The sequence below is a fragment of the Somniosus microcephalus genome, chromosome 21 (assembly GCF_052327205.1).
Source record: "Somniosus microcephalus isolate GS21.2 chromosome 21, FLI_Smic_1.0, whole genome shotgun sequence".
NCBI lineage: Eukaryota > Metazoa > Chordata > Chondrichthyes > Squaliformes > Somniosidae > Somniosus > Somniosus microcephalus.
This window is the reverse complement of record NC_141007.1, coordinates 80,851,162-80,870,229: the sequence shown is the minus strand read 5'-3', so window position 1 is coordinate 80,870,229 and position 19,068 is coordinate 80,851,162. Positions and strand designations below refer to the sequence as shown.

Below are 19,068 nucleotides of genomic sequence, written 5' to 3'. Positions count from 1 at the left end.
CAGATAAAGTCCTTCTGTCTCAACCTCTCTGCAACATTCAACATGGTTAACAAGCCCTCCATTCGCACCTGCCCAAACATAGGCAGTATATCTCCAGCAATGACTTCCCTTCCCTGCCCCATCACCTCTGGTCCCCCAAGGGTCTATTATTGGGGCCCCTCCTCATGCTGCCCCTTGGCACAGACAAGGGGGTCACCTTCTGCATGTACACTGGCACCATCTCTACCTCGCGACCATTTGACTACTTGTCTAACTTCCAGTCCGAGTCAAAACTTCCACTAGCTCTACATTGGGAAGATCAGAGAAATTGACTCCACTCCCCTTGCCACAAGCTCCATCTCTCTTCATACAAAATCATAGAAATTTACAGCACAGGAGGCCGCCATTGGGGTCTATTGATGAGAAGAAAGAAAGAAAATACTCTTCAGTCTCCAGACATCCTGCTTTTCAGGCAAGTTCCCATGAGATCTAGATCTCCCAAGCTATGTGCAGCTGTCGCTGGAAAGGTGGCATATTTTCACCCCCTCCCCATTCCTCCGGTTCCCTAGTGCTTTGTGAATCACACAGTGCTACATTCTTAATATTTAATTAGACAATACCCTGTGTACAAGCTTTGTGACTGAGGCAAGAACACAGGCTGTCACTTGGGGCTTTCCAGGTCCGAGACCAGCCATCCCACTGATCAGTGGGGATAGAGATAGGATAGTGTCTGGAGTGAACATAGGATTACATAAGATATACAGCACAGAAACAGGCCAACCAGTCCATGCTGGTGTTTATGCTTCACTCGAGCCTCTTCCCATCTTTCCTCATCTAAATCTATCAGCATAACCATCTACAATAGCAAAAGACTGCAGATGCTGGAAATCCAAAATAACAGAAAATGCTGGAAAAACTCAGCAGGCCAGGCAACATCCGTGGAGAGAAAATAGAGTCAACGTTTCGGGTCAAAACCCTTTGTCAAGCATAACCATCTATTCCCTTCTCCCTCGTATGCTTGTCTAGCCTTCCCTTAAATGCATCTATACTATTCACTTCAACCACTCCGTGACCTCTTTTGGGTCACCCCTCTGCCTTTTTTCAAGAGTAGAGAGACCCAGCCTGTTCACCCTATCCTGATATGTACACCCTCGCATTTCTGGTATCATCCTTGTAAATCTTCTCTGCACCCTCTCCAGTGCCTCTATATCCTTTTTATAATATGGCGACCAGAACTGTACGCAGTACCCCAAGTGTGGTCTAACCAAGGTTCGATACAGGTTTAGCATAACTTCCCTACTTTTCAATTCTATCCCTCTAGAAATAAACCCGTGCTTGGTTTGCTTTTTTTATGGCCTTGCTAGCCTGTGTCGCAACTTTGTGATTTGTGTATTTGTACTCCGAGATCCCTTTGTTCCTCTACCCCACCTAGACTCGCACCCGCCAAGTGATGTGACCTCCCTATTCTTCCGACCAAAATGTAATTCCTCACATTTATCTGTGTTGAACTTCATTTGCCAATTAACATGCCTGAGTCTGGCCTCTCTCAGGACAGCTGCACATGCCACATTTGGCCTTCCCAATCTCAGCATCACCCAGAGGCACGTAGGTGATGACACCAGGCTGCCCAGAAACAAGCTAGAGAGATGCAGCCAGAACACCTTCCTCCCAGGGGCTCGCTTGCCTAGGAGAAAGACCACTTCCATTCCATGCGCTTTTTGTACCAGAGGAGCAGCCAATCCCCCACAGACTGGCCCATGGCTGCCCCTTGGCGAAATCAGTAGAACCTGATAAAGGGGGGCACATTTCAACAGCCAGGAGAATCACGGTGTGAAGAAAGAGTAGGGTTGGGTTAGGAATATAGGAACAGGAGGAGGCCATTTAGCCCCTCAAGCCTGTTCTGCCATTCAGTGAGATCATGGCTGATCTGTGGCCTACCTCCATGTACCCACCTTTGCTCCATATCCCTTAATACTTCTGGTTAACAAAAATCTATCAATCTCAGATTTAAAATCAACAATTGATCCAGCATCAACTGCCGTTTGCGGAAGAGGAGTTCCAAACTTCGACCACCCTTTGTGTGTAGAAGTGTTTCCTAACTTCACTCCTGAAAGATCTGGCTCTAATTTTTAGACTATGCCCCCTAGTCCTAGACTCCCCAACCAGCAGAAATAGTTTCTCTCTATCTTCCCTATCTGTTCCCCTTAATGTCTTGAAAACTTTGATCAAATCACCCCATAACCTTCTAAATTCTAGGGAATACAACCCTAGTTTGTGTAATCTCTCCTCGTAATTAACTCTTGGAGTCCAAGTAGTCTTCTGGTGAATCTACGCTTCACTCCCTCCAAGGCCAATATATCCTTCCTATGGTATGGTGCCCAGAACTGAACACAGCACTCTGCTTCCCCTCACTCACTACCTCCTTTTCTCTCAGACGGGATTTCCGTTTGTCGCTTTTACCTTGTTCATCTACAGTGCTCAAGGTGTGGTCTAATTAGGGCTTTGTATAGCTGTAGCATAACTTCTGCCCCCTTGTATTCTAGTCCTCAAAGCCCAGCATTCCATTAGCCTTTTTGATTATTTTCTGTACCTGTTCATGACATTTTAATGATCTATGTACCTGGACCCCCCACCCCCCCAAAAGTCTCTTTGGACCTCCATTGTTTCTAGCTTGTCACCATTTAGAAAGTACTCTGATCTATACTTTAGGGATGACTTCACACTTATCTACATTGAAATCCATTTGCCACAGTTTTGCCCATTCACTTAATCTATTAATATCTCTTCGTAAATGTTATGCTTCCATCTACACTGCTTACAATGCTGTCACTGAAAGCAAGCAGTTAGGAAGGCAACTGGTATGTTGGCCTTCATTGCAAGAGGATGAGAGTACAGGAGCAAGGATGTCTTACTATAGTTATACAGGGCCTTGGTGAGACCACACCCGGAGTATTGTGTACAGTTTTGGTCTCCTTACCCAAGAAAGGATATACTACCATAGAGGGAGTGCAGCGAAGGTTCACCAGACTGATTCCTGGGATGGTAGGACTGTCGCACGAGGAGAGATTGGGTCGACTAGGCCTGTATTCACTAGAGTTTAGAAGAATGAGAGGGGATCTCATTGAAATGTATAAAATTCTGACGGGGCTGGCTGCAGGGAGGATGTTTCCCCTGGCTGGGGGGTCTAGAACGAGGGTCACAGTCTCGGGATACGGGGTAGGACATTTAGGACTGAGATGAGGAGAAATTTCTTCACTCAGAGGGTGGTGAACCTGTGGAATTCTCTTCCACAGAAGGCTGTGGAGGCCAAGTCACGGAATATATTTAAAAGGAGATAGATAGATAGATTTCTAGACACAAAAGGCATCAAGGGGTATGGGGAGAGAGCGGGAATATGGTATTGAGATAGAGGATCAGCCATGATCATATTGAATGGCGGAGCAAGCTCGAAGGGCCGAATGGCCTACTCCTGCTCCTATTTTTCTGCTTCTATGTCTAGCAAACAGGCTGGGGTTGTTTTCCTTAGAGCAGAGCAGGCTAAGGGGGGACCTGATTGAGGTGTACAAAATTATGAGGGGCATAGATAGGGTAGATAGAAAGGAACTTTTCCCCTTTAGTAGAGGGGTCAATAACCAGGGGGCATAGTTTCAAGATAAGGGGCAGGAGGTTTAGAGGGAATTTGAGGAAAAACATTTTCATCCAGAGGGTGGTTGGAACCTGGAACTCACTGCCTGAAAGGGTGGTAGAGGCAGGAACCCTCACAACATTCAAGAAGCATTTAGATGAACAATTGAAACGCCATAGCATACAAGGCTACGGACCAAGTGCTGGAAAATGGGATTAGAATAGCCAGGGCTTGATGGCCGGCACGGACACGATGGGCCTCTTTCTGTGCTGTATAATTCTATGACCCTATCTTTGTGTCATCAACAAACTTGCATTTGTGAATTTCTAACCCATCTTCTAAATCATTAATAAATACAATGAATAGTTGAGGCCTCAACACCGATCCCTGTGGGACATGACTAGTCACATCCTGCCACTTAGTGCACCTGTCATCCCTCCTGTCGCTCAGGCAATTTCCTAACCTGGTCAATAATTTGCCTTCAATTCCATGAGCTTCAACTTTAGCTAACAGTCTCTGATGAGGGACTTTATCAAATGCCTGCTGGAAGTCCATATAAACAACATTTGTAGACATTCCCCTGTCCACTACTTTAGTCACCTCTTCAAAAAATTCAATCAGGTTTGTCAGGCATGACCTGCCTTTTACAAATACATGCTGGCTCTCTCTAAACATGTTGAAAATTTTCAGTTGATCAGTCAGTCTATCCTTAATTATAGACTCTTGTAATTTCCCAACAGATGTTAGACTAACTGGTTTATAATTCCCTGGTTTCCCGGTCTCTCCTTTCTTAAATAGTGGAGTGGCATGTGCAATTTTCCAATCTAATGGAACGGTTCCTGAATCGAGAGAATTTTGCAGATGCCCGAATTATGGTTTCCAATGTTCTTACCTACTTTCTTTAAAACCCTGGGAAGGAAACCATCTGGTCCTGAGGATTAGTCACTCTTTAGTGCCATTATTTTCTTCATTACTGTTAGTTTGCTTATGTTAATGTTGGAGAGTCCCCATCCCTGATTCAATATTGGTTTCCCTGGGTTGTCTGGCAAACTATCCTCTTCGTTTACTGTAAATACTGATGCAAAGTAATTATTCAACGTGTCCACCATTTCCTTATTCATTTACAGTATCGCCAGTCAGTTTTCAAGGGGCCTACATTGCTCCTGACCACTCTTTTTCCTAAAATATTTGTGAAAAAAAAATTGATTTTAATATCCCTTAAGCTTCTTTTCATACTGTACTCCTTTTTGTAGCTCTTACTATCTGTTTTGTCACCTTTTGTTGTTCTTTGTATCTCTCCCAGTTGCCAGGATCTGTGCTAGTTTTTGCATTCTTGTATGCTTTTTCTTTTAGTTTAATGTTGTCCCTTACCTCTTTAGTCGTCCATGGCTTTTTTGGGGGGTTAAGTAGAGCTCTACCCCTTAGGGGTATAAACTGGTTCTGTTAAATTCTTTTTTGAACATCTCCCATTGATCTTCTGACTTTTTACCCATTAACAGATTTGCCCAGTTTACAGTCTCTGTCTCATCCCGTTGAAGTCGGCCTTACCTAAATCTGGAACCTTAGTAGCGGTTTCGCATTTCTCCCTTTCAAACACAACATTTAACTCAATCATATTATGGCCACTACTAGATAAATGTTCATGCACTGTTAAGCTGTTAACTAAATCTGGCTCATTACTAAATCTATTATGGCCTGCCCCCTCATTGGTTCTAGGACATATTGTTGCAGAAAACTATCCTGGACAACACCCAGGCTAATCTTGCCGGTGCCCTGTGGCTGCCTGAGCTTCACTGCCGTAGGCAGAGCTCGCTGGGAAGATCACCGTGGCTGCAGGTATTCATGGAATTAGCGCAGCTTCCTATTGCCTCTTTGGTGAAGTGCATTCTTCTAACACACAACTCCTTACTAACGTCGCCTTAAGATCTATTTTGCCTGTAAATTCTTTGTGGAGGATGAGGGTTATAACTTGAGGGCATGTCCTCCTTTTATATGTTGCCTCATTAATCTTTCTTCCATTTTCTCCTGCTGCCTCTCCTCCACTATAATGACAAACAAAAGAATTCCCATTGGGAATCCCATACCTGGATGTCATAACTTCATTGTGGGTGGGGATCTCTGTCCCATGGGCTTTCAGAGGCAAGTCCAGCACTGTAAATGGGATGCTGGGGGAAAGAGAGGGGAAGCAAAAAAAGGATCTGTAATCCCCAATATCTATTTTCATATGTTCAGATCGTTAACTAAAACACTCACGTACTTTTCGGCAATACATGCTTATGAAGTGGAATGGGTGTGCCAATGTTTCTGGGGAGGAGCAGGTTGATGCTTGGGAAGGGGCCTCTGTCTGACACACTACTCTCCAACCTTGGTGTCCACCTGCTTTTTTTCTTCTACCAGGTTCTTAGGCCACTGGAACATGCTCCAAATTATTGGGTTTTGTTGCTTCCATTGCCATCTCCCCTAACCCTCACCTTCAACCATTCACACACACTCATTTCTCATTGTGCCTCCTATTGTTTCATGTGAATATCACATCTCCCATGTGGCCACCTCCTATTTTATGGCTCATTCTATTTCTTTCCCTCTGTCTGTTCCAGTTTAAGTGCTGTTCATCTGATAGGGTTTGCACCTGAACCGTTAACTCTTTCTCTCTCCACAGGTGCTACCTGACCTGCTGAGTGTTTCCAGCATTTTCTGTTTTGTTTCAGATTTCCAGAATCTGTTTTGGTGCTTTTTGTTCACACTTTTTAAGGTTTATCTGGTTTCCCCTGGCAATTGTAGGGTTTGCATGTGTGTGGTCGTGGTGGACTCACCTTGTAAAGCATCACAGCCTCAATCTGAGCAACATCATGAAAACCATTTTAAGACTTAAGTATTGCTGTAGGTTTCCTGTAGCCACACCACTTTCTGTCCCCAATGGAATGGATGGGACAGTGTCTGCACAATAATGTGCCAAAGGGCAAGTACAAGTAGGGATCAGGACCACTTGTTCCATTCTGACACATTTCAAGGGATGTTAGGACATTTTATGAGAAGCAATGTTTTGATGTGAGTTTAATGTACACACACAGTCCAAAGTGAGACCTCAATTAATCTCTGCCGAGTTTGCTGCCTTTGAGTACTGACCTTTGCTCTTTTATTCCACAGGTTTGATGCAGTGATGAATGAGGAGCTCCTGATAAATTGTACCTATCTCATCTGCAAAGGTCTGTTTGTTCCAATGGACCTCGTTTCCTTAACAATTTCAAACAAACAAATTTTCTCCTTTTTGAGTGTGGCATGGGGCTTCATTTCTGATGTTGATGTGAAAAGTGAGAAATATCGTTCTATGGGATCTATCCGTTTCACAGTGGGAACTCTGCGTCTGTTGGTGCCACTCCGCGTTTACAAAGGTACCCTCTCGTTTCTGCCAGCAGAAGGGAAGAGCGAGCCTCTGCAGAACGAGGATACGGATGAACACTTGGTGAACCAAGTGATGAGTCCGCTAAAGAAACAGGAAACAAGCCAGGGTCTAAAAATGGCAAAACAAAATTTGGAAAAAGGAGGATTAAGAGAAAATCAAGTTGCAACCACGAAAAGCTCATCAGAATGTAACTCTGTGCAGACAGTTTACAATTTCTACAACTCTAATAACTGTGTGCAGTGCAGTGCTAGTGATACCCAGGCAAATCCATCAGTTGGCAGAAGAGAGACAATCTGTGGACCAATAGATACTCTTCTGCCTCCCCTGGGTCAACGAGTCCCCAGCAACTGGACAATCGTGGAGGCGGAGTTTGTTCTTGTACTTGCCATTTACCAATCTCACCTTGGAGCGGACCTCTTTACCGCTCCTTCCGCTAGCCTGAATGATGGAGTCATCCATCTTTTTTACATTAAATCAGGGATTTCCAGGATCTCCCTTCTCCGCCTCTTCTGTGCTATGGAAAAGGGAACACATCTCCGTTATCACTGCCCCTATCTTACTCATCTCCAAGTCAAGGCATTTCGGTTGGAACCAGACACAGGCATTCTCACTGTGGATGGAGAATTGGTTGATTGTGGACCAATCCAAGGTCAAGTGCACAGTGGAGTGTCTACTGTAATAGGTGTGCAGAAAAATAATTAAACAGTGACTAACAAAAATATTATATAATTTATTTTTGGCTGCTTCTGCATATAAATTCTTAGTTAATACTTGACCTGCCTTTCTGAAGCTGTCCAATGATGAAGTTACTGAGAACTCAAACTATCGTATTCAGCAGCTTCTGCTATTAAACAGCAGCAACAATACGACTATCATCTCTATCAAACCATTCCCCCACCCCGCACTTCCACAAGTGGATTTCAGTTTTCTTGTAACTGAGAAAATTGTGCCTCTGGTTTTAAACAAATTCTCTTAACTGGAAAAATTAGGCAAGGTTTTGCTGATTTTTTTCCCCTTTAATATCTTTGTGATTTATAGATATAGGAACAGTAGGATCATTAATAAAGTGTGAGGTGCGTGAACAATGAATGATACATGCTCACCCAAAGGAGGAACTTGCATTTATAAAGTGAATTCTCATATTTTCCCGACAGAGCAAATCTACCCGTGGATCCACGATGGCCACATATTCCTCTCCACACCATGAATTATATTTGTTCTCAGGACATGGGTGACACAAGCGAGGCTGTATTTATCAAGCATCACTAGTTACCCTGAAAAGGTGATGTTGACCTCTGCACCACAATGGTATTAAGGTTTTTGATTGAGTGCTGATGGTGGTTATATGTTCAGGATGTGAGCATAAAATGCAATTGTTACTTGTGTGCTTTTAGTTGTAGAGGGCGCAGGACTGAGCGATTCTGTTGAAGTAAGCTTGGCGAGTTGCTGCAGTGCATCCTGTAGAAAGTTCACACTACAGTCAGTGGGTTGGAGGGAGTGGATGCTGAATCCAATGGCAGAGGTGCCAATTAATCAAACTAATGTTTAGCACAAGTTGTTGCAGCTGCATCTATCCAGGTGAATAACACATTCATTACACTTTCACCAACCCTTGTAAATGGTGAAACATAGAAAAATAGGAGGAGTAGGCCAGTCGGCCCTTCGAGCCTGCTCTGCCATTCAATATGAAGGCAGTGAGGGGTCAAGTGAGCTACACATCTCAACATATCCAAACTCTACCCTGCACTTGCAGCTATGGTGTGATGGCTGATTCAGTTAAGCTTCTGATTAAGGGTGACCTCATGGCTGTTGATGGTTTTTTTTTAAATTTGCTTATAGAATCTGGGCATCACTGGCAAGGCCAGGATTTATTGCCCATCCCTAGTTGCCCTTGAGAAGGTGGTGAGCCACTTTCTTGAACCGCTGCAGTCTGTGTGGTGAAGGTACTCCCACAGTGCTGTTAGGTAGGGAGTTCCAGGATTTTGACCCAGCAACGATGAAGGATCGGCGATATATTAAGTCAGGCTGGTGTGTGACTTGGAGCTGGTGGTGTTCCCGTGTGCCAGCTGCCCTTGTCCTTCTAGATGGAAGAGGTCACAGGTTTGGGAGGTGCTGCTTTTTCCTGGATGGTGTCAAGCTTCTTGAGTGTTGTTGCAGCTGCACTCATCCAGGTAAGTGGAGAGTATTCCATCACACTCCTTACTTGTGCCTTGTAGATGGTGGAAAGGCTGTGAGGAGTCGGGAGGTGAGAGACTCGCCGCACGTTACTCAGCAATTGTGGTGCCACTGAAAGGCAGATATGACCTGCTTCACTCTTTAAGGAGTTTGTGAATGGAGCCAAACACTAGAATCATTAGTGAATAGCTCACTTTTGACAAAGAAGGTCATTGATGTAGCTGATGATTGGGCCAAGGATGCTTCAGCAATGTTGTGGAGCTAAGTAAGGTGATTAGACTGAGACAACCTGACCTCTATCATGATTCCAGCCACAAGGGTTCTCTGCAATAGCAGCCCTGTATCTGTCCATCTGACCTAAAAAAGCAGAGAGTTAGTACAATCCCACTAGCAAGAATCAGACTGTTTCTCACTCTAGGTGCCGTGTCTCTTCAGAACCACCAGTCCTTCAAGCCAAATACCCTTCACTTGATTTATGAATTGGGCAAAACTTTCTTCCTTAAACCTCAATGTTTATCTTTCATCAGAACTAAAACCACAGGTAGCCTGTTAGATGTATATAGAAAGTGGCAAAAATAGGATAACTTGACATGAGCAGAAATCATTATGGGTGAATGCCTTGAGAATTGCTAAGGTTACTATGGGACAAACTAGTTTAGGGATGATGGAAAAGTACAACAAAGAGCGCATCGAGGCTATGCAAGAAAACAGGCAAGAGGGACCTTGAGATAAGGGAACTAGAACTATCTGGTACTGATGAGGTTAGAACAAGGAGGGAGACAAAGGCAGCAGTTGAGAGGGAGTTAAAGATAACTTGGCTCAGCTTTGCTTGTTTGCTAATCTATGAATAATTTGTAACAAGTTGAGGCCCAGTGCTGCAAACTGACAGGAGCTGGTTTGTATGACCCTGATGGGCCTCGCACAGGTGAGGATATGAACATATTGCTTACTGTAGGCTGAGTGGGTTTGTATGACCCTGATGGGCCTCGCACAGGTGAGGATATGAACATATTGCTTACTGTAGGCTGAGTGGGTTTGTATGACCCTGATGGGCCTTGCACAGGTGAGGATATAAACATATTGCTTCCTGTAGGTTGAGTGCACTGTCAAATATAAATAAACATTTGTCAATGTATCACTGCCTTGTGGTCCTTACATCTGTTACATACAATTCATACAACATAAGGTGGTGTCATTGGCTGCTCATTGTAATTTATGAAAGTTATTGTATTGCCAAGTTTTAAATCTTTTTTATTCATTCCCAGGTTGTGGGCATCACTGGCAAGGCCAGCATTTGTTGCCCATCTCGAATTGCTGTAAAGGTGGTGGTGGACCTTCTTGAACCGCTGCAGTCCGTGTGGTGAAGGTACTCCCACAGTGCTGTTAGGGAGGGAGTTCCAAGATTTTGACCCAGTGACTATGAAGGAACAGCGATATAGTCAAGTCAGGATGGTGTGTGACTTGAAGGGGAACTTGGTGGTAGAGGTCGTGGGTTTGGGAGGTGCTGCCGAAGAAGCCTTGGCGAGTTGCTGCAGTGCAGCCACGGTGGAGGGAGTGAATGTTTAAGGTGGTGGATGGGTGGCTGATCAAGCGGGCTGCTTTGTCCTGGATGGTGTCGAGCTTCTTGTGTTGTTGGAGCTGCACTCATCCAAGCAAGTGGAGAGTATTCCATCACACTCCTTACTTGTGCCTTGTAGGTGGTGGAAAGGCTTTGGGGAATCAGGAGGTGAATCACTTGCTGCAGAATACCCAGCCTCTGACCTGCTCTTGTAGACAGTATTTATGTGGCTGGTCCAGTTGGGTTTCTGGTCAATGGTGACGCCAGGGTGTTGGTGAGAGAATCAAAAATGGTAATGCCATTGAAAACCATGGGGAGGTGGTTAGACTCTCTTGTTGGAGATGGTCATTGCCTGGCACTTGTGTGGCACAAATGTTACTTACTATTTATCAGCCCAAGCCTGAATGTTGTCCAGGTCTCGCTACATGCGGGCACAGACAGCTATATTATGAGTTGCGAATGGAAGTGAACACTGCAATCATCAACGAACATCCCCACTTCTAGCCTAGTACACTGCCCTGAGAAATTCCTGCATAATCTCCATATTCATCAACTCTTAAATCAGGGTAATCCTGCAATTAAGGCGACCAATCACTCAACTGCCCTCACCTTCCACTCGAGAGTACCTTTGACCTCTGGTGATGCTGTAAAATGGATGATATCTGATCAGCCGCCCGTTATCACCCCCCCGCGCCCGTTTCACCGCCCTCCCGGTTACACCTCCTGATTTTCGTTTCCATGGGCAGTCCACAGACAGGAAAATCAGACGAGCTGTATAACGAGGCCAATCCAATATCACTCGTTTTACACGATCACCAAAAAGATTACCCTCATGACTCCTATTTAAATTATGCAAATGAGCTGTTGAATGTTGGCTTATTTGTCAACTACTTTTTGGGATGCGTTTGGGTGGTATAATTCTAGGCACGTTTTCTAGCTGGATGTTAGCTGATGAAGCGGGTGACATTTTGGCCAGTTACTCTCACTATTTTTCTTGCTGTTTAGTTTCAACGTGGAATCAGAGTCAGACACTACACAGGGCCTGGTGTGAGTATAGGAAAGATGTCTACATGGGTGTAGATTGGCAGCTGTATGATTAGTGAGGAGTACAGTGTGTGTATTGGGTCTGTAGATGGTTAGCACCTTGTACATTTAAAAAAAGGTACTTTCTTTTCTGTATAGTGGCCAGAATATGTACAAGGTATTTAAAATAAAAATCACACTTGGCACCCTGGGATCACTGTACCTAACGCTTGGCACAGCAATATCACTGGCTCATTTCTGCTCATGTGCTTTATATTTCTTTCCTACACAGTAGAAATTATGTACCAAATCTTTAAAAAAAAAACACTTTAATGTTATGATACAGCACAGAAGGAGGCCATTCCGCCCACTGTGTCTGTGCCGGCTTTTTGGTTGAGCTCTCCAATTAGTCCCACTCCACTGCTCTTCCCCCATAGCCCTGCAAATTTTTCCTTTTTACATGAGATCCAATTCCCTTTTGAAAGTTGTTATTAAATTGGCTTCCACCACCACCCTTTCAGATAATGCATTCCAGATCACAACAACTCGCTGCTTAACATTTTTCCCTCATTGCCTCAGGCTCTTTTGCCAATAACTGTGTCCTCTGGTTACCGACCCTCCTGCCACTGGAAACAGTTTCTCCTTATTTACTCTATCAAAACCCTTCAAGATTTTGAACACCTCTATTAAATCTCCCCTTAACCTTCTCTGCTCTAAGGAGAACAATCCCAGCTTCTCTATTCTCTCCATGTAACAGAAGTCCCTCATCCCTGGTACCATTGTGGTAAATCGCTGCACCCTCTCCAAGGCCTTGACATCCTTCCTAAAGTGTGGGGCCCAGAAATGGCTACAATACTCCAGCTGGGGCCTAACCAGTGTTTTATAAAGGCTTAGCATAACTTCCTTGCTTTTGTACTCTATGCCTCTATTTAAAAAAGCTAAGGATGCCTTAACAGTCTTCTCAACTTGTCCTGCCATCTTCAATGACAGTGAGGTGGAATTAAGCAGTTTGTGTGATGGATTAGACATGGGGTTTGAAGCTTAGTTCAGAGTTTGAGACCAAGGTTAATCACCATGTCCAGCTTAAGTGAGCAGCTGGGGAGGAAGAAATGTTAAGCAAGAGCCAAATTGTATGGCTTTGGTTTTCCCAATGTTCAATTGGAGAAAAGTTTGGCTCATCTCTGGCAATGTCAGATAGCACCCTGGTCATGGAAACAAGGGCAGTGGAAGAGGGGTAAAGCGGAGTGTCATCAGCATACATATGGAACCTGACCTCATGCCCATGGAAAGGGTCTTAAGGGCAGCAGGTAAATGAGAAAAAGGGACCCAGAATGGAAAGTTGGGGCACTCAAAGGATGAGAAGAGAAGCCAATATTCTGGGGATGTGCTGGTTATATATTAAATAGGAGTGGAACCAAGCAAGGGCGACATTGTTAGAATAGAAACTGCCTTGGGTAGATGCCCCATTTAATGCATTCACACCCCTTGAGGAACCACTGCAAGCCCGTCAATAGGAGATTTTGATTTAACTCCATATGGAAGTTAATTCAATTCTGTACAGTCACATTAACAAACATGACATATTCATGGATAACCTGATGGGAATCTCCTGCTTTACAACTCCAAATAACCATGTGCAAGAGACAAGAACAGTAAAATCACCATACAACCCAACAAATAGCTTTGTACCCACCCAACTACTGCACATTTCCAGCACAAGTTTAACAGGGTTCGACCCCAAAAGACAGCAATGTTGGGAGGGCATTACAACTCAGATAAAACAGTGTTCAATTTCAATTACCAAAATGTGTGTTACACCATGCAATAGGCCCGCTCTTACTCATTATGTTACTGGAAGACCCAATGGGCAGTGTTCGTTGTAGTAATCTGTAAGCGTAGTAAAAAAATGAAGTCAAGATGTGGAAACCCTTATCCAGTGACATCTTTAAGGCCAATTTAATTGTAAAGTCTTATATTACACTAGTATAAGGCAACCAAAAATAAATTTTAGAAAAGCACACTCACACGAACAATTTCTACATAAATAGGAAGCAACCAAGCATTCTGAACTTAATACAAGCCCACATCTGTAGACATTTAAATCTGGATTATATTGTTTACATCTCAAGCTACAAACTCAGGTTTAATGTTATTGGGAGAAACATTTATCAATGTATTTTTTACATCTCTTGTGGTCTCATTTTGCAGCCATTCTGAGGCCAGGGATGCAGTTTACCATATGGATCATGCTTTAAAATGCTCAGGCTGGAGGCTTCTTCCACCCCCCGCCCTCCCCACTTGATGCTCATTAATCCTACTCCACTCCATATACAAAAAGTGAGCAGCCTTGATCTCCTCACTCTCCTTTTGCTTTATTACACAATTATCAAAAGTCTAGAAAACTTTGTAAACCTGTGGCATAGATGCAGTGCTCATCTCTCCTCTCTTCTCTCTGGAATTCCAGATTCGATTAAGGTTGCCTTGTACCTCCGTAGGCAGCCACAGATGCTTTTTACAAACCCTTTGGAGAGGGGGAACAGTGGGAAACCTATGTCAGGGTAACCACGCTTCTCAGGGAGGAAGCTCCTATAACTCTTTCGCCTTCTTTTTGGCTTGACAATAGCCTGCGATGAACCCTTCTGTTCCGAAGTTAGGGAGCAGGTTTCAGCTGCAGCCTGCAGTTGCTCAGTAGAATCAGTCTCTAGACATATATTTTCATCCGAACCAGCTTCTGCTAACGACCTCTGCTGCACATTGCTCACATAAACTTCAGAATTTTCCACTCCAGACTCTATAGTGGCCTGAACAGATTCAGCAACCATCTGTGCCACAGACGGCGAGAGATGCTCCACCTGACTGTCCGCTGTATCAGAAGAGCAGATATGAACAGACATGTCTTCAGCACTATTACAAAGTTCGGTGCTTCGTTGGATCATTTCGTTGATTTCCAGCCAAGACTCCATTCTGTACACAAGTCGCCACCCATTGGTGTAGAAGTGCTCTTTTATTTCCTGTTCAAATATTTCCACAGGTTTCCGAATGAGCTGAGTCATAGATTGCACCAGTTTTATAAGAGCCATCTCATTGTAGCAGCGACTGTTCTCATAGCCCTCCTGAAGGCCACGGTCACTGTCAAACCCAGCCTCATTGTAATAAGGTTCATTCACAAGGATCAGCCCTGGAAAATCAATCAGGGAATATTTAGAATTAAGTGGAGATGGCAAAACAGTAAATTTGAACATGAAATGACCAACTACATACAGTTGCTGCATCAGGTATTAAAGATTCCAATATCAAGTTTACAAACATTGCACAGATTAACAGCAGAGAATGTAAACTGCTGACTGATACCTTAGTTTGACAGTGTGCTTCTCCAATATCCCCTAGCAGAAATACAGGAAACTTTGGTTTATCCGGAGGTTAACTGTCCGGAATGCTCGAGCCACCGGCAAAAATCAGGAGCCGTTTCATTAGGTTTTTTTTCTTCTCGTTGCTTTTTTTCCCCACCAGTCAGGCTCTGCAAGGTCTCGCTGAAGCTGTTGCTAAGCTAGAGACGCTTGCAAGATACGGCCGACTGTTTAGAAGCTGTTGCTAAGCAACAGGATTTGTTGCCAGATACGGAGCTCAAAATCTCTGTTTCAACATTAGCATTGGTTTGTCCGGCAGTTTTGACGGGACGGCAACAGCTCGGTGCCGGATAGCACAAAGTTTCCTGTACACAGCTTTCACCTTAGTTACATAGTTAGTCCACCTCAATTTTGTTCTAAAACTTTGTTACCAATAGGCTGAGAATAAATCAAGTCACAGTATCCGTTACCTCGCTGAACTTTTATATATGTTTCTTTAAAAACAGTAAGAGACCAACCCTTACCATCATCATATAATTGTGGTCATTGCGAAGAAGAGCAGGGGAGTTATCCCCGGTGTCCTGGCCAATATTTATCCCTCAACCAACATAACAAAAACAGATTATCTGGTCATTATCACAATGCTGTTTGTGGGACCTTGCTGTGCGCAAATTGGCTGCTGCATGTCCCACATTACAACAGTGACTTCACTTCAAAAAAAAAAAGTACTTCATTGACTGTAAAGCGCTTTGAGACGTCCGGTGGTCGTGAAAGGCGCTATATAAATGCAGGTCTTTCTTTTCATAGGTATAGGAGGAGGCCATTCAGTCCCTTGAGCCTAGAATCATAGAAAGTTACAGCACGGAAGGAGGCCATTTCAGCCCATCGTGTCCGCGCCGGCCAACAAAGAGCTCTCCAGCCTAATCCCACTTCCCAGCCCTTGGTCCGTAGCCCTGCAGGTTCGAGCATCCCAAGTGCACATCCAAGTACTTTTTAAATGTGATTAGGGTTCCTGCCTCTACCACCCTTTCAGGCAGTGAGTTCCAGACCCCCCACAACCCTCGGTGAAAAAATTTCATCTCAAATCCCCTCTAAACCTTCCCCCAATTACTTTAAATCCGTGCCCCCTGGTTTTTGACCCCTCTGCTGAGGGAAATAGGTCCTTTCTATCTACTTTATCTAGGCCCCTCGTAATTTTATACACCTCAATAAGGTCTCCCTTCAGCCTCCTCTGTTCCAAGGAAAACAGACCCAGCCTATCGAGTCTTTCCTCATAGCTAAGATTCTCTACTCCTGGCAACATCCTTGTAAATCTCCTCTGTACCCTCTCTAGTGCAATCACATCTTTCCTGTAATGTGGTGACCAGAACTGCACGCAGTACTCTAGCTGAGGCCTAACTAGTGTTTTATACAGTTGATGAAGCACAACCCCCCTGCTCTTGTATTCTATGCCACGGCTAATAAAAGCAAGCATTCCGTATGCCTTCTTAACCACCTTATCTACTTGGCCTGCTACCTACACTACTCAGTGTCCTACCATTTAATGTGTATTCCCTTTCCTTGTTAGCCCTCCCCAAATGCATTACCTCACACTTCTCCGGATTGAATTCCATTTGCCGCTGTTCTGCCCACCTGACCAATTTATTTATCTTCCTGCAGTCTACAGCTTCCTTCTTCAGTATCAACCACACCGCCGATTTTAGTATCATCTGCAAACAACTTAATCATACCCCCTATATTCAAGTCTAGATTGTTGATATATACCACAAAAAGCAAGGGACCTAGTACTGAGCCCTGCGGAACCCCACTGGAAACAGCCTTCCAGTCACAAAAACACCCATCAACCATTACCCTCTGCTTCCTGTCTCCGAGCCAGTTTTGAATCCAACTTGACACTTTGCCCTGGATCCCATGGGCTTTTAACTTCGTGACCAGTCTGCCATGTGGAACCTTATCAAAAGCCTTGCTAAAGTCCATATAAACTACATCAAACGCTTACCCTCATCTACCCGCCTTGTTACCTCCTCAAAAAATTCAATCAAGTTTGTCAGATACGACCTTCCCTTAACAAATCCGTGCTGACTATCCTTGATTAATCCGTGTCTTTCTAAATGAAGATTTATCCTGTCTTTCAGCCTTCAGAATTCTTTCCAATCATTTTCCCACCACCGAGGTTAGGCTGACTGGCCTGTAATTACTCGGTCTATCCCTTTCTCCCCTTTTAAACAAGGGTACCACATTAGCAGTCCTCCGGCACCACACCTGAAGCCAGAGAGGATTGAAAAATGATGGTCAGGGCCTCTGCTACTTCCTCTTTTGCTTCGCTTAACAGACTGGGATATATTTCATCCGGGCCTGGGGATTTATCCACTTTTAAAGCTGCTAAACCCCTCAATACTTCCCCTCTCACTATGTTTACTTCCCCTCTCACTATGTTTATTTCATCTAATATTTCATACTCCTCCCCCAATAGCAATGTCTGCTTCGCCCCTCTCCTTTGTGAAAACAGACGCAAAGTATTCATTAAGAACTCTACCGACGTCTCCCGCCTCCACACACAGATTACCCTCATGATCTCTAATAGGCCATACCCTTTCTTTAGTTAACCTCTTTTAATATATTTATATAAAACATCTTTGGGTTTTCCTTGATTTTACTTGCCAAAAATTTTTCATGCTCGGTTTGCTTTCCTAATATCATTTTTAATTGCACCCCTACACTTTCTGTACTCCTCTAAAGATTCTGGAGTATTTAGCCCTCGGTATGTCATACGCCTCCCTTTTTTTCTTTATCTTACCCTGCATGTCTCTAGACATCCAAGGGGCTCTAGATTTGTTAGTCCCACCTTTTTCTGTACTATCATTCAATGAGATCATGGCTGATCTGTATCCTAACACCATCCACCTTGGCTCCATATCCCCGAATACCAATTAGATTCTGTCTTTGAACCCTCAAGTACATCATCCCGCTTTAGAATCGTAGAATGGTTACAGCACAGAAGGCGGCCATTCGGCCTATCCCAGCTCTCTGCAAGTAAACTTCAGCTAATCCCACTCCCCCGCCCTTTCTCCGTAGCCCTGCAAAATTTTTTCCTTCAAGTACTTATCCAATTCCCTTTTGAAAGCCATGATTGAATCTGCCTCCATCACCCTTTCAGGCAGTGCATTCCAGATCCTAACCACGTGCTGCGTAAAAAGTTTTCCCTCATGTTGCCTTTGGTTCTTCTGCCAATCACCTTAAATCTGTGCCCTCTGGTACTCGAACCTTCCGCCAATGGGAACAGTTTCTCTCTATCTACTCTGTCTAGAGCCCCTCATGATTTTGAACACCTCTATCAAATCTTCTCAACCTTCTCTGCTCTAAGGAGAACAACCCCAGCTTCTCCAGTCTATCCACGTAATTGAAGTCCCTCATCCCTGGAACCATTCTTGTAAATCTTTTCTGCACCCTCTCCAAGGCCTTCACATCCTTCCTAAGGTGCGGTGCCCAGAATGGGACACAATACTCCAGTTGAGGCCGAACCAGTGTTTTATAAAGGCTCATCATAACTTCCTTACTTTTGTACTCTTATACCTCTATTCATGAAGCCCAGGATCCCGTATGCATTTTTACCACTTTCTCAACCTGCCCTGCCACCTTCAACGATTTGTGTACATATACCCTCAGGTGTCTGTTATTGCACCCCTTTAGAATTGTACCCTTTAGTTTATATTGTCTCTCCTCCTCCTTACTAAAATGTATCACTTCGCACTTTTCTGCATTAAATTTCATCTGCCACGTCTGCCCATTCCACCAGCTTGTTTGTCTGTCTTGAAGTCAATCACTATCCTCCTCACTGTTCACCATACTTCCAAGTTTTAGGTCATTTGCAAATTTCGAAGTTGTGCCCTGTACACCCAACTCTAAGTCATAGATCAAGAAAAGCAGTGGTCCTAGTACTGACCCCTGGGGAACCCCA

At 44.1% G+C, this 19,068-nt stretch overlaps 2 protein-coding genes across 5 annotated transcripts in view; one reads left to right on the top strand and one right to left on the bottom strand.

Annotated features, from left to right (window-relative positions):
- Positions 1–8,892, top strand: part of LOC147103015 (sphingosine kinase 1-like) — a 75,670-nt gene extending 66,778 nt beyond the window's left edge. Inside the window, exon 5 of the mRNA XM_085964048.1 lies at positions 6,752–8,892. Coding sequence (XP_085820174.1) covers positions 6,752–7,709 — 958 coding nt within the window. The 3' untranslated portion in view covers positions 7,710–8,892. The remainder of the gene's footprint in view (positions 1–6,751) is intronic.
- Positions 8,893–13,687: 4,795 nt separating this feature from the next.
- ube2o (ubiquitin-conjugating enzyme E2O) overlaps positions 13,688–19,068 on the bottom strand; it is a 133,168-nt gene continuing 127,787 nt past the window's right edge. For all 4 annotated transcript variants that reach the window (XM_085964045.1, XM_085964043.1, XM_085964044.1 and 1 more), the window contains one exon: positions 13,688–14,941. In XM_085964045.1, the coding sequence (XP_085820171.1) occupies positions 14,196–14,941 (746 nt within the window). In that variant the 3' untranslated portion in view covers positions 13,688–14,195. The remainder of the gene's footprint in view (positions 14,942–19,068) is intronic.